Source organism: Pseudophryne corroboree, chromosome 4 (assembly GCF_028390025.1).
Source record: "Pseudophryne corroboree isolate aPseCor3 chromosome 4, aPseCor3.hap2, whole genome shotgun sequence".
NCBI lineage: Eukaryota > Metazoa > Chordata > Amphibia > Anura > Myobatrachidae > Pseudophryne > Pseudophryne corroboree.
The window spans coordinates 609,798,656-609,812,662 of record NC_086447.1 but is presented as its reverse complement, the minus strand read 5'-3'; the positions used below and the strand labels follow the sequence as shown (position 1 = coordinate 609,812,662).

General features: G+C 48.0%; 1 protein-coding gene across 21 annotated transcripts in view; it reads right to left on the bottom strand.

Moving 5' to 3' along the window:
- The window catches only part of AFDN (afadin, adherens junction formation factor), an 866,421-nt gene that overhangs the window by 382,896 nt on the left and 469,518 nt on the right, over positions 1-14,007 (bottom strand). For all 21 annotated transcript variants that reach the window (XM_063917625.1, XM_063917611.1, XM_063917620.1 and 18 more), the window contains exon 8: positions 12,509-12,661. In XM_063917625.1, the coding sequence (XP_063773695.1) occupies positions 12,509-12,661 (153 nt within the window). The remainder of the gene's footprint in view (positions 1-12,508; positions 12,662-14,007) is intronic.

Here is a 14,007-nt window from a genome sequence, read left to right as displayed (position 1 = left end):
TTAAAGTCAGCATCACCAGTCCAGTGACAGGTCTCTAATACCCTCCTGACAGACTGGACATTACATTCATTTTGGATGCCAGCCGGCAAAATATCCCTCTGTGCATCCCTCATATATAAGACGACGTCTTTAATATGTTCTCATGTTAGCAAACTAGTATGTTTGACAGGGTCACCGACCACGCTGCAGCAGCACGCTCTGCAGGTTTCAGTTTAGTACCTGAGTGTGTAAATACAGACTTCAGGATAGCCTCCTGCTTTTTATCAACAGGTACCTTCAAAGTGGCCGTTCCTAAAACGGCAGTGCCACCTTTTTTGACAACCGTGTGAGCGCCTTATCCACCCTAGGGGATATCTCCCAGCGTAACTTATCCTCTGGCGGGAAAAGGTACGCCATCAGTAACTTTTTAGAAATTACCAGTTTCTTATCAGGGGGAACCCACGCTTTTCACACACTTCATTCATTCATCTGATGGGGGAACAAAACACTGCCTGCTTTTTCTCCCCAAACATAAAAACCCATTTTTAGAGGTTAATATCAGAAATGTGTAACACATTTTTTATTGCCGGGATCAAGTCACGGATGTTCCTAGTGGATTGTGTATATGTCTCAACCTTGTCGACACTGGAGTCAGACTCCGTGTCGACATCTGTGTCTGCCATCTGAATGAGCGGGCGTTTTTGAGCCCCTGATGGCCTTTGAGACGCCTGGGCAGGCGCGGGCTAAGAAGCCGGCTGTCCCACAGCTGTTACGTCATCCACCCTTTTATGTAAGGAGTTGACACTGTCGGTTAATACCTTTCACCTAACCATCCGCTCTGGTGTCGGCCCCACAGGGGGCGACATCACATTTATCGGCATCTGCTCCGTCACTATATAAGCCTCCTCCTCAAACATGTCGACACAGCTGTACCGACACACCGCACACACACAGGGAATGCTCTGACTGAGGACAGGACCCCACAAAGCCCTTTGGGGAGACAGAGAGAGAGTATGCCAGCACACACCAGAGCGCTATATAATGTGGGGATTAACACTATAACTGAGTGAATTTTCCCCCATAGCTGCTTGTATATACAATATTGCGCCTAAATTTAGTGCCCCCCCTCTCTTTTTAACCCTTTGAGCCTGAAAACTACAGGGGAGAGCCTGGGGAGCTTTCTTCCAGCTGCACTGTGAAGAGAAAATGGCGCCAGTGTGTCTGAGGGAGATAGCTCCGCCCCTTTTCCGCGGCCTATTCTCCCGCTTTTTTCTGGATTCTGGCAGGGGTATTTACCACATATATAGCCTCTGGGGCTATATAATAAGATTTTACTTACCGATAAATCTATTTCTCATAGTCCGTAGTGGATGCTGGGGACTCCGTCAGGACCATGGGGAATAGCGGCTCCGCAGGAGACAGGGCACAAAAGCAAGCTTTTAGGATCACATGGTGTGTACTGGCTTCTCCCCCTATGACCCTCCTCCAAGCCTCAGTTAGGTACTGTGCCCGGACGAGCGTACACAATAAGGAAGGATCTTGAATCCCGGGTAAGACTCATACCAGCCACACCAATCACACCGTACAACTTGTGATTTGAACCCAGTTAACAGTATGATAACAATGAAGTAGCCTCTAAAAAAGATGGCTCACAACAATAATAACCCGATTTATTTGTAACAATAACTATATACAAGTAATGCAGACAATCCGCACTTGGGATGGGCGCCCAGCATCCACTACGGACTATGAGAAATAGATTTATCGGTAAGTAAAATCTTATTTTCTCTAACGTCCTAGTGGATGCTGGGGACTCCGTCAGGACCATGGGGATTATACCAAAGCTCCCAAACGGGCGGGAGAGTGCGGATGACTCTGCAGCACCGAATGAGAGAACTCCAGGTCCTCCTCAGCCAGGGTATCAAATTTGTAGAATTTAGCAAACGTGTTTGCCCCTGACCAAGTAGCTGCTCGGCAAAGTTGTAAAACCGAGACCCCTCGGGCAGCCGCCCAAGATGAGCCCACCTTCCTTGTGGAATGGGCATTTACAGATTTTGGCTGTGGCAGGCCTGCCACAGAATGTGCAAGCTGAATTGTACTACAAATCCAACGAGCAATAGTCTGCTTAGAAGCAGGAGCACCCAGCTTTTTGGGTGCCTACAATATAAACAGCAAGTCAGACTTTCTGACTCCAGCCGTCCTGGAATTATATATATATATATATATATATTTTCAGGGCCCTGACAACGTCTAGCAACTTGGAGTCCTCCAAGTCCCTAGTAGCCGCAGGCACCACAATAGGTTGTTTCAGGTGAAACGCTGACACCACCTTAGGAAGAAACTGGGGACGAGTCCGCAGTTCTGCCCTGTCCGAATGGAAAATCAAATATGGGCTTTTGTAAGACAAAGCCGCCAATTTTGACAATCGCCTGGCCGAGGCCAGGGCCAACAGCATGGTCACTTTCCATGTGAGATATTTCAAATCCACAGATTTGAGTGGTTCAAACCAATATGATTTGAGGAATCCCAACACTACGTTGAGATCCCACGGTGCCACTGGAGGCACACAAGGGCTGTATATGCAATACTCCCTTGACAAACGTCTGGACTTCAGGAACTGAAGCCAATTCTTTCTGGAAGAAAATCTATAGGGCCGAAACTTGAACCTTAATGGACTCCAATTTGAGGCTCATAGACACTCCTGTTTGCAGGAAGTGCAGAAATCGACCTAGTTGAAATTTTTTCGTGGGGCCTTCCTGGCCTCACCCACGCAACATATTTTTACCACATGCGGTGATAACGTTGTGCGGTCACCTCCTTCCTGGCTTTGACCAGGGTAGGTATGACCTCTTCCGGAATGCCTTTTCCCTTAGGATCCGGCGTTCAAACCGCCATGCCGTCAAACGCAGTCGCGGTAAGTCTTGGAACAGACAAGGTCCCTGCTGGAGCAGGTCCTTTCTTAAAGGCCGATGCCACGGTTCCTCTTGGAACAGACATGGTACTTGCTGAAAGCAAATCCCTTCTTAGCTCCCGAGGCCATTAGTCCTCTGTGAGCATCTCTTGAAGTTCCGGTTACCAAGTCCCTCTTGGCCAATCCGGAGCCACGAGTATAGTTCTTACTCCTCTATGTCTTATAATTCTCAATACCTTGGTTATGAGAAGCAGAGGAGGGAACACATACACCGACTGTTACACCCACGGTGTTACCAGGACGTCCACAGCTATCGCCTGAAGGTCTCGTGACCTGGCGCAATACCTGTCCCATTTTTTGTTCGGGCGGGACGCCATCATGTCCACCTTTGGTCTTTCCCAACGGTTCACAATCATGCGGAAAACTTCCCGATGAAGTTCCCACTCTCCCGGGTGGAGGTCGTGCCTGCTGAGGAAGTCTGCTTCCCAGTCGTCCACTCCCGGAATGAACACAGCTGACAGTGCTATCACATGATTTTCCGCCTAGCGAAAAATCCTTGCAGTTTTGCCACTGCCCTCCTGCTTCTTGTGCCGCCCTTTCTGTTTACGTGGGCGACTGCCGTGATGTTATCCCACTGGATCAATACCGGCTGACCTTGAAGCAGAGGTCTTGCTAAGCTTAGAGCATTATAAATTTGCTCTTAGCTCCAGTATATTTATGTGGAGAGAATTCTCCAGACTTGATCACACTCCTTATGTGACTGCTCCCCAGCCTCTCAGGCTGGCCTCCGTGGTCACGAGCATCCAATCCTGAATGCCGAATCTGCGGCCCTCTAGAAGATGAGCACTCTGTAATCACCACAGGAGAGACACCCTTGTCCTTGGATATAGGGTTATCCGCTGATGCATCTGAAGATGCGATCCGGCCAATTTGTCCAGCAGATCCCACTGAAGAGTTCTTGCGTGAAATCTGCCGAATGGAAGCGCTTCGTAATAAGCCACCATTTTTACCAGGACTCTTGTGCAATGATGCACTGACACTTTTCCTGGTTTTAGGAGGATCCCGATTAGCTCGGATAACTCCCTGGCTTTCTCCTCTGGGAGAAACACCTTTTCCTGGACTGTGTCCAGAATCATCCCTAGGACCAGCAGACGTGTCGTCGGAACAACTGCGGTTTTGGAATATTTAGAATCCACCCGTGCTGTCGTAGAACTACTTGAGATAGTGCTACTCCGACCTCCAACTGTTCTCTGGACCTTGTTCTTATCAGGAGGTCGTCCATTTTCTTTGAAGACGAATCCTCCTTTCGGTCATTACCTTGGTAAGGACCCGGGGTGCCTTGGACAATCCAACGGCATCGTCTTGAAACTGATAGTGACAGTTCTGTACCACGAACCTGAGGTACCCTTGGTGAGAAAAGGCAAATTTTGGGACATGGAGGTAAGCATCCCTGATGTCCCGGGACATCTTTGCTATCACTGCTCTGAGTGACTCCATCTGGATTTGAACCCTTGTAAGTGTTCAAATTTTTCAGATTTAGAATAGGTCTCACCTAGCCTTCAGTACCACCATATAGTGTGGAGTAATACCCCTTTCCTTGTTGTCGGAGGGGTAATTTTATTATCACCTGCTGGGAATACAGCTTGTGAATTGTTTTCAATACTGCCTCCCTGTCGGAGGGAGACATTGGTACAGCAGACTACAGGAACCTGCGAGGGGGGAAACCTCTCGACATTCCAATCTGTACCCCTTGGATACTACTTATAGGATCCAGGGGTCCTGTACGGTCCCAGCGTCATGCTGAGAACTTGGTAGAAGCGGTGGAGGGCTTCTGTTCCTGGGAATGGGCTGCCTGCTGCAGTCTTCTTCCCTTTCCTCTATCCCTGGGCAGATATGACTCTTATAGGGACGAAAGGACTGAGGCTGAAAAGACGGTGTCTTTTTCTGCAGAGATGTGACTTAGGGTAAAAAAAACTGTGGATTTTCCAGCAGTTGCCCTGGCCACCAGGTCCCATGGACCGACCCCAAATAACTCCTCCCCTTTATACGGCAATACATCTTTGTGCCGTTTGGAATCTGCATCACCTGACCACTGTCGTGTCCATAAACATCTTCTTGCAGATATGGACATCGCATTTACTCTTGATGCCAGAGTGCAAATATCCCTCTGCGCATCTCGCATATATAGAAATGCATCCTTTAAATGCTCTATAGTCAATAAAATACTGTCCCTGTCAAAGGTATCAATATTTTTAGTCAGGGAATCCGACCAAGCCACCTCAGCTCTGCACATCCAGGCTGAGGCGATCGCTGGTCGCAGTATAACACCAGCATGTGTGTGTATACTTTTTAGGATATTTTTCAGCCTCCTATCAGCTGGCTCCTTAAGTACGGCCCTATCCGTAGATGGTACCGCCACTTGTTCTGATAAGCGTGTGAGCGCCTTATCCACCCTGAGGGGTGTTTCCCACCGCGCCTTAACTTCTGGCGGGAAAGGGTATACCGCCAATAATTTTCTATCGGGGGAAACCCACGCATCATCACACACTTCATTTAATTTATCTGATTCAGGAAAAACTACAGGTAGTTTTTTCACCTCACACATAATACCCTTTTTTGTGGTACTTGGAGTATCAGAAATATGTAACACCTCCTTCATTGCCCTTAACGTGTGGCCCTAAAAGAAAATACGTTTGTTTCTTCACCGTCGACACTGAAATCAGTGTCCGTGTCTGGGTCTGTGTCGACCGACTGAGGTAAATGGGCATTTTACAGCCCCTGACGGTGTTTGAGACGCCTGGACAGATACTAATTTGTTCGCCGGCCCTCTCATGTCGTCAACCGGCTTGCAGTGTGTTGACATTGTCACGTAATTTCCATAAATAAGCCATCCATTCCGGTGTCGACTCCCTAGAGAGTGACATCACCATTACAGGCAATTTGCTCCGCCTCCTCACCAATATTTTCCTGATACATGTCGACACACACGTACCGACATACAGCACACACATAGGGAATGCTCTGATAGAGGACAGGACCCACCAGCCCTTTGGGGAGACAGAGGGAGAGTTTGCCAGCACACACCAAAACGCTATAATTATCCAGGGACAACCTTTATATAAGTGTTCCTCCCTTATAGCATTTTAATATATATACATATCGCCAAATCAGTGCCCCCCCTCTCTGTTTTAACCCTGTTTCTGTAGTGCAGTGCAGGGGAGAGCATGGGAGCCTTCCCACCAGCCTTTCTGTGAGGGAAAATGGCGCTGTGTGCTGAGGAGAATAGGCCCCGCCCCCTTTTCGGCGGGCTTCTTCTCCGGAGTTTTAGATATCTGGCAGGGGTTAAATACATCCATATAGCCTCAAGGGCTATATGTGATGTATTTTTCGCCATACAGGTATTATACATTGCTGCCCAGGGCGCCCCCCCCCAGCGCCCTGCACCCTCCGTGACCGCTGTGTGAAGTGTGCTGACAACAATGGCGCACAGCTGCAGTGCTGTGCGCTACCTGATGAAGACAGAGTCTTCTGCCGCCTGGTTCCGGACCTCTTCATCTTCAGCGTCTGCAAGGGGGGTCGGCGGCGCGGCTCCGGGACGAACCCCAGGGCGAGCCCTGTGTTCCGACTCCCTCTGGAGCTATGTCCAGTAGCCTAAGAATCCAATCCATCCTGCACGCAGGTGAGTTGAAAATCTCTCCCCTAAGTCCCTCGATGCAGTGAGCCTGTTGCCAGCAGGACTCACTGAAAATAAAGAACCTAAAAACTTTTTCTAAGTAACTCTTTAAGAGAGCCACCTAGATTGCACCCTTCTCGGCCGGGCACAAAAACCTAACTGAGGCTTGGAGGAGGGTCATAGGGGGAGGAGCCAGTACACACCATGTGATCCTAAAAGCTTGCTTTTGTGCCCTGTCTCCTGCGGAGCCGCTATTCCCCATGGTCCTGACGGAGTCCCCAGCATCCACTAGGACGTTAGAGAAATTGTGGTATTTTTGCCAGCCAAGGTGTTTTTATTGCTGCTCAGGGCGCCCCCCCCAAGCGCCCTGCACCCTCAGTGACCGGAGTGTGAAGTGTGTATGAGGAGCAATGGCGCACAGCTGCAGTGCTGTGCGCTACCTTGGTGAAGACTGATGTCTTCTGCCGCCGATTTTCTGGACCTCTTCTTGCTTCTGGCTCTGTAAGGGGGACGGCGGCGCGGCTCCGGGACCGAACACCAAGGACTGGGCCTGCGGTCGATCCCTCTGGAGCTAATGGTGTCCAGTAGCCTAAGAAGCGCGATCCGGCTGCAAGCAGGCGAGTTCGCTTCTTCTCCCCTTAGTCCCTCGCTGCAGTGAGCCTGTTGCCAGCAGGTCTCACTGAAAATAAAAAACCTAAATCTATACTTTCTTTCTAAGGGCTCAGGAGAGCCCCTAGTGTGCATCCAACCTCGGCCGGGCACAAGATCTAACTGAGGCTTGGAGGAGGGTCATAGTGGGAGGAGCCAGTGCACACCAGGTAGTCATAAATCTTTCTAGAGTGCCCAGCCTCCTTCGGAGCCCGCTATTCCCCATGGTCCTTTCGGTGTTCCCAGCATCCACTACGACGTCAGAGAAATCTGTTTAGAATAGGCTCCATAGTACCCGGTGGGTTAGTCTAGCAGAGGGGATAAGGCGCTGACCTGTATGTAGCCCCTCCCCCAGCTTCAGGCACCATCTACTGCTGGTGTTCCCGCCCTGGAGCGGCATCTCCCTCACTCCCTGAAGAGATTTTGGCGCCATCTTCATTACTAGCCGGCCTGAGCTCCGGGACTGCTGGGCTAAGTCTCCTCTGTAAAGCCTCCTGCCTCATCAACGCTGTGCTTTTACAGACACTTAAGTATTCTACATGTCATTTTAGACAGTGTTAGTTAAGAACAAGTGTACTGCTAGCTGAATATTTGGTACAAGTATTTTGTGATATACATTCAGTATCTACTGTGCATTGTTATAGCTATAATCTTACATAGTTATATGTAATTTACTAGTCCAGTGCAGTTTTATTGTTTATATGCAATAACTTCTGCAATGTACCCGAGACTGAGAGTGCCTGGAGCGGTTGTGTGGGATTTCATTCTCCTGTGTCACATATTGTCACTATATTCTGTACCCTGAGGGGCTAGGTGCGCCAGGGTTCTATATATATATATATATATATATATATATATATATATATTTCTATATATATATATATATATATATATATATATATATATATATATAAAAAAAAAATCTATATCTAGATAGATAGATAGATACAGATAGATAGATAGATAAAGATAGATAGAATAGAAACTGAAAGAGAACGAGGGCGCACTCAGTGAGATTAGATATCAAGTAATTTTACTCAAAAAATAACATGTTCACGTATATCAAAGTTTAAAAGCACCAGTATGCAGACGATTCACTGCTGCCTCCGGATAGCAGCTTGCGGCTCGCTCCACACAGCTCTGGCAGCGGTGTTTAATTCATCAGTGTCTCCGCCACGCCCAACGCGTTTAATCACTGTAGGACATTGTCAGGTCACACCCCAAGACGAAGTCCTACAGTGACGAAATGCGCTGGGCGTGGCCTTGGAGGTTGTTTTCGACTTACATCTTGTAAACACTGGGTCCGTGAGGTCTTGGAGGCGCCAGCGGTCCGCGCTATGTTAATGAGCAAGAGGTGCAGCAATGGCGTCCCCACGTGTGGCTGTGCTGGCCAGGACTCCCCCCACACGCTGGACATGCAGACACCTCCCGCCAAGCTGCAGGCAGAGTCGCACACAGACATTTTAAGTTTAAGAAAGTGCTGGGACATCCAGGAGGAGATAGCATAGAGATAGTTGGAGAGCAGGGGAGAGGTCAGGGGAGGAAAGGTAGATTTGAGTGTCATCAGCGTAGAGATGATATTGTAAGTCAAAAAAGCTTATGAGATCATCTAGTGTAGTATCCACCATACCAATGTAGAGGCTTACAGGGCAGTACAACAGGATGAGGTTGTGGATTAGGTACATACAGATGTGACCACTCACATCTAGCCGCACGTTAAACAGCATTTCTAGGTAAGCCATGCCGTGGCGTGACTCGGTAGCGCCTAGAGTCTTTACGTCTGACTTTCTCCATTATAATGCATCTTATTTGCAAAAAACAATGCAAAGAGAAATCACAAAAAGCTTATGCTGTTTAAAATGATATGCGACATTCCTATATTCTGTGTGCGACCGTGGCTGCATATGAAATGGTATGCTACAGTGTTTTCCTAGAAAACACTAACGCACCATTTTGTATGCAGATACAGCAGATACGCACAGAGAATATAAGCATGCCACATATTTTAATCAGCATTGTCTGCTTGTGCGTCCTATTTTCGGCAAAAAAAAGACACCCAACGATAACGGAGTTGCATGGGACCTGTCAACTCACTCACGCCTGGAATCTCCCGCTACGTGGCATATTGAGCCAAGATGTAGGAGGACACATCTGCAGTGTTCGCAAATACGCGCTATAGCGCGTATTTTACCCTGATCTGTGGTCCAGGGACTCACTTTTCTAAACTGTGTGGGTCCCCGGGGACGCGCTCCGCTGAAGCTGGTCATCTTGTTTAAGTCCTCTTGTGGCGCCCCCCCCCTTCCCCCCGGACAGAGAGTGAGGACGGCTTCTCTCCTCCTCCCAACCCGCCCCCCCCCCCCCCGATCACCTGCTGCAGCTTGAAGGGAGCCGGAAAAAGAATGAGGTTGCCCCCCCTTCCCGCCGATCACCCGCTGGAGCTTCAAGGGAGCCGGACAGACAGTGAGGACGCCCCCCCCCCCCCCCTTCCTGCCGATCACCCGCTGTAGCTTCACGGGAGCCGGACAGAGCAAGTCCGGCTCTGCGGCGCACTACACACTGTGCTGCGGGGAAGTTGAACGCCGGTGACCGCGGACTGTGCGTGCGGTGCGGAAGGGTGAGCTGGACTTGCGGTGGCGGCTGGGGGGCTGTTCATATCGGTGGGATGGCGGAGATGGGGGCTGCAGGTGTTAAAAGCAACATTTTTGTGGTATGGAGTGGGGGTGAGGCGAGAGGGTGACAGTGCTGCTGGTCTCTGCAGCATACAGGACCCTTGATACAACCACTGGTTGGAGTCATGCTGCCTGTAATTTATGTGCTGACTGATCAACTTCAGTGACACTCACTGTTCTGGCTGCCTTTCTTGGTTATTGCTGGTTGCTGTTGGTTACTGCTGGTTGCCGCTGGTTACTGTAAAGGCAGCCAGCACAGCGAGTGTCACTGAAGTTGATCAGTCAGCACATAAATTACAGGCAGCATGACTCAAATCCATTGGTTGTACCAAGTATCCGAAGTCGTCGGTCAGGATGTTGGCATTTAGTATACCGACACCAGCATCCCGATCGCAGCAAAGCAGACAAGAGTGACGAGTGCAGAGGGTACCCTAACCTCCCACCCCTAACCCTCCGTTTCCCGCAGCCTAAACCACCCCCTTAGTGCCTAACACTTATACCCCCTCTCTGCAGCCTAACCCTAACCCTCCCCCAAGCACCATATCCTAACCCCCCCCCTTCCTACCCGCACGCTAAACCAGTGGCGGCAGTGCATACTTCCCTTCAGGATCCTGACTGTCAGGATATCGTTGCCGGGATCCTGATCTCCTCGGGATGCCAGCGTTGGTATTGTGGCGGCTGTCAGGATTCCGGCATCGGTATTACGCTGCTGGGATCCCGACAGCCAGGATCCTGAATGCATACTTCCGATATGATAACAGCCCAGCAGCATTGTCACCCTCCCTCCCCCACAACACCTTTGTAGTGTCTAAATCCAGTCTGGGGCTCTATTATAGCGGCACCATAAACCCATTACATATAGAAAATGTATTTAATAATGTTGTCCTGTTTTTTAATCATATAATTGTTAAGTGCTCTACCTGGCGCAATGTGTGTAACGTGCTCTACCTGGCGCAATGTGTGTAACGTGCTCTACCTGGCGCAATATGTATAACGTGCTCTACCTGGTGCAATGTGCATAACGTGCTCTACCTGCGCAATATGTATAACGTGCTCTACCTGGCGCAATGTGCGTAACGTGCTCTACCTGGCGCAATGTGTGTAACGTGCTCTACCTGGCGCAATGTGCATAACGTGCTCTACCTGGCACAATGTGCATAACGTGCTCTACCTGGCACAATGTGCATAACGTGCTCTACCTGGCACAATGTGCATAACGTGCTCTACCTGGCACAATGTGCATAACGTGCTCTGCCTGGTGCAATGTGTATAACGTGCTCTACCTGGCGCAATGTGCATAACGTGCTCTACCTGGCACAATGTGCATAACGTGCTCTACCTGGCGCAATGTGCATAACGTGCTCTACCTGGCGCAATGTGCATAACGTGCTCTACCTGGCGCAATGTGCATAACGTGCTCTACCTGGCGCAATGTGCATAACGTGCTCTACCTGGCGCAATGTGCATAACGTGCTCTACCTGGCGCAATGTGCATAACGTGCTCTACCTGGCGCAATGTGCATAACGTGCTCTACCTGGCGCAATGTGCATAACGTGCTCTACCTGGCGCAATGTGCATAACGTGCTCTGCCTGGCGCAATGTGCATAACGTGCTCTGCCTGGCGCAATGTGCATAACGTGCTTTGCCTGGCGCAATGTGTATAATGTGCTCTACCTGGCGCAATGTGAATAACGTGCTCTGCCTGGCGCAATGTGAATAACGTGCTCTGCCTGGCGCAATGTGAATAACGTGCTCTGCCTGGCGCAATGTGAATAACGTGCTCTGCCTGGCGCAATGTGTATAACGTGCTCTACCTGGCGCAATGTGAATAACGTGCTCTACCTGGCGCAATATGTATAGCGTGCTCTACCTGGTGCAATGTGTGGCGCAATGTGTATAACGTGCTCTACCTGGTGCAATGTGTATAACGTGCTCTACCTGGTGCAACGTGTGGCGCAATGTGTATAACGTGCTCTGCCTGGCGCAATGTGTATAACGTGCTCTCCTTGGCTCAGTGTGTATAGGAGGTTCTACCTGGTGCAATGTGTATAAGCGGCACTACTGTGTGGAATAATGTGAATTGGTACTATTATGTGACCACGCCCCTTCCCCACGAAGCTACGCCCCTAAAAAATTCCAGCGCGCCTTCGGCGCGCACTGTCGCAGTTTTCAGTGTCGGTGCGGGAGAGCCAATTCTCTTTCTGCCACAAGGTCACCAAAATGTCTAATTACATCTAAAGTGCGGGGTGTCCTGTATGCTACACAGCCCAGCAGCGTCACCCCATCCTCCCCCTTGCACCCCTTTTGTAGTGTCCAAATCAAGTTTGTGTTTTTATATTTGAATCATTAATAAGACTAATTAAAACCTTCATTCCGATGGGACCCAGAAAAGGACAGGTAGGACCCCAATTTTTAAAAGTGAGGGGTCCCTGGGACCCACTTTTTTTGGTCTCAGCGCGATCACTGCATCTGTACAGTATTTACTGCCTTCTAAGAATTTCAGATCTTCTGTCTAGTGTTCATGGAGGTGTATCTAGAACTCCTATCAAAAATAAAAAAATTTTAAGGGAAAGAATGTTATAAATACAAGCTTTCTACTTCACTTACTAAGTAATAAAAAATCTTACCTGGGCTTAATTCTACCAAGTAAGGTAGTTTATCGGGAGAAAGGGAGTAGCTATAAGACTCCAGTCTGCTTTTTGATGGTTTGCCCTCCAGTTTCCTGTCCATCTTTGAGAGATAGTCTGGGGGTCTCCTTTTCAATTGAAATACAAGCTCTCCTGTGAAAATAAATAAATATATGAATATATACAGACACACGTATATGAGTACATATGAATTAACACACATGCAAATTAGAAAGTACACATTTTTATTTTATTTTTTTATGCTTATTAGGACATGGTGATGTAGGTCATTAAGTCTTTTTTTCTTTTTCAAAAAAGATTTATTAAGGTACCAGATAAAAATATAGATGTAAGTCAAAACTGAGTAGTACAGTAACAAGACAACATATCAAAAGAAAAAAAAGCGGATGCCAGGATTTTAGGTATACAATGAGGTAGAGAAAAGAAAGGAACAAGGCGTGAATAGGGAGGAGGGAAAAAAGGAGGGATCTTGGAAACTACATATGTCACTTGAGTGAGGGAGGAAAAAGACGGAAAGCGCAACACAGTCATAAAAGAAACCTTAAACTGGAAGAGCAGGGGCATTCTTATGTTGAGTCCAGGGGCCCCATCTCTTATAAAATGAACCAGGAAAGCCTCATAGGTAGTTGAACATCTGATCTATCACATAAGGTAACAGACTGAAGGAGGATTCTGGTATTTCCAGAGGGAAGCAATCAGACAAGTGGCAGCTGTGAGGACATGTCTGGCAAGCAAGTTCTGGTGTTTTGATAAATCAGGGAATGGGAGGGGGAAGGAGGACATGTGGGTATTAATGATACAAGAGGGTGGTTCAATAGGTAATGAAATAAGAGCTCACATAATGGGGGGGAATTCAAATGTTTGAAAAGTCGGTTGGGTGTCTGTTTTTTCCTGTTTATTAGGAAAAAACAGACACCCAACTGACTTTTCAAACATTTGAATTCCCCCCATTGTGTAATGTTCTCTATTTCACTCTAATTACCCTCCAGGCCAGAGCAGGTAAACCCGAAAATAAGCCTAAATTGCCCAGGAGAGCTTCTAAATTAACTCTAAGCTCTCTTCTCCTGCAGCTTGCTCCTTTAGGAATGAGGAACTAGTAAAGAAGAAACTCCAAATATCAGTGTTGCAGCCATAGGTTCACTTCTGGGTTATTTAGGGTTAATCAGCCAGTGAATGAACACTACCAGTGAATTTATATTTTCAGGTTTAAAGCATTAAAGCAAGGATTTAATTAATTTTTTTTTAGCTAATCATAACAAGCGTCTGATTTTATGCTTTGAAGCCTTCTTATGTAAGTTAGGTTGTGATTTGATCCTCAGCATTGAATGAGTTTGAACTACTTTTCCCTCAAAATAATAAGATAATTTACTGCCCAATTTTAAATACAACTTAAAAAACAACAATTTGCAGTACCTCTATACAAATGGGTAAAGGCTATAAAAGTGTTAAAATGTGATATTCTGAGGTGAAAAACAATG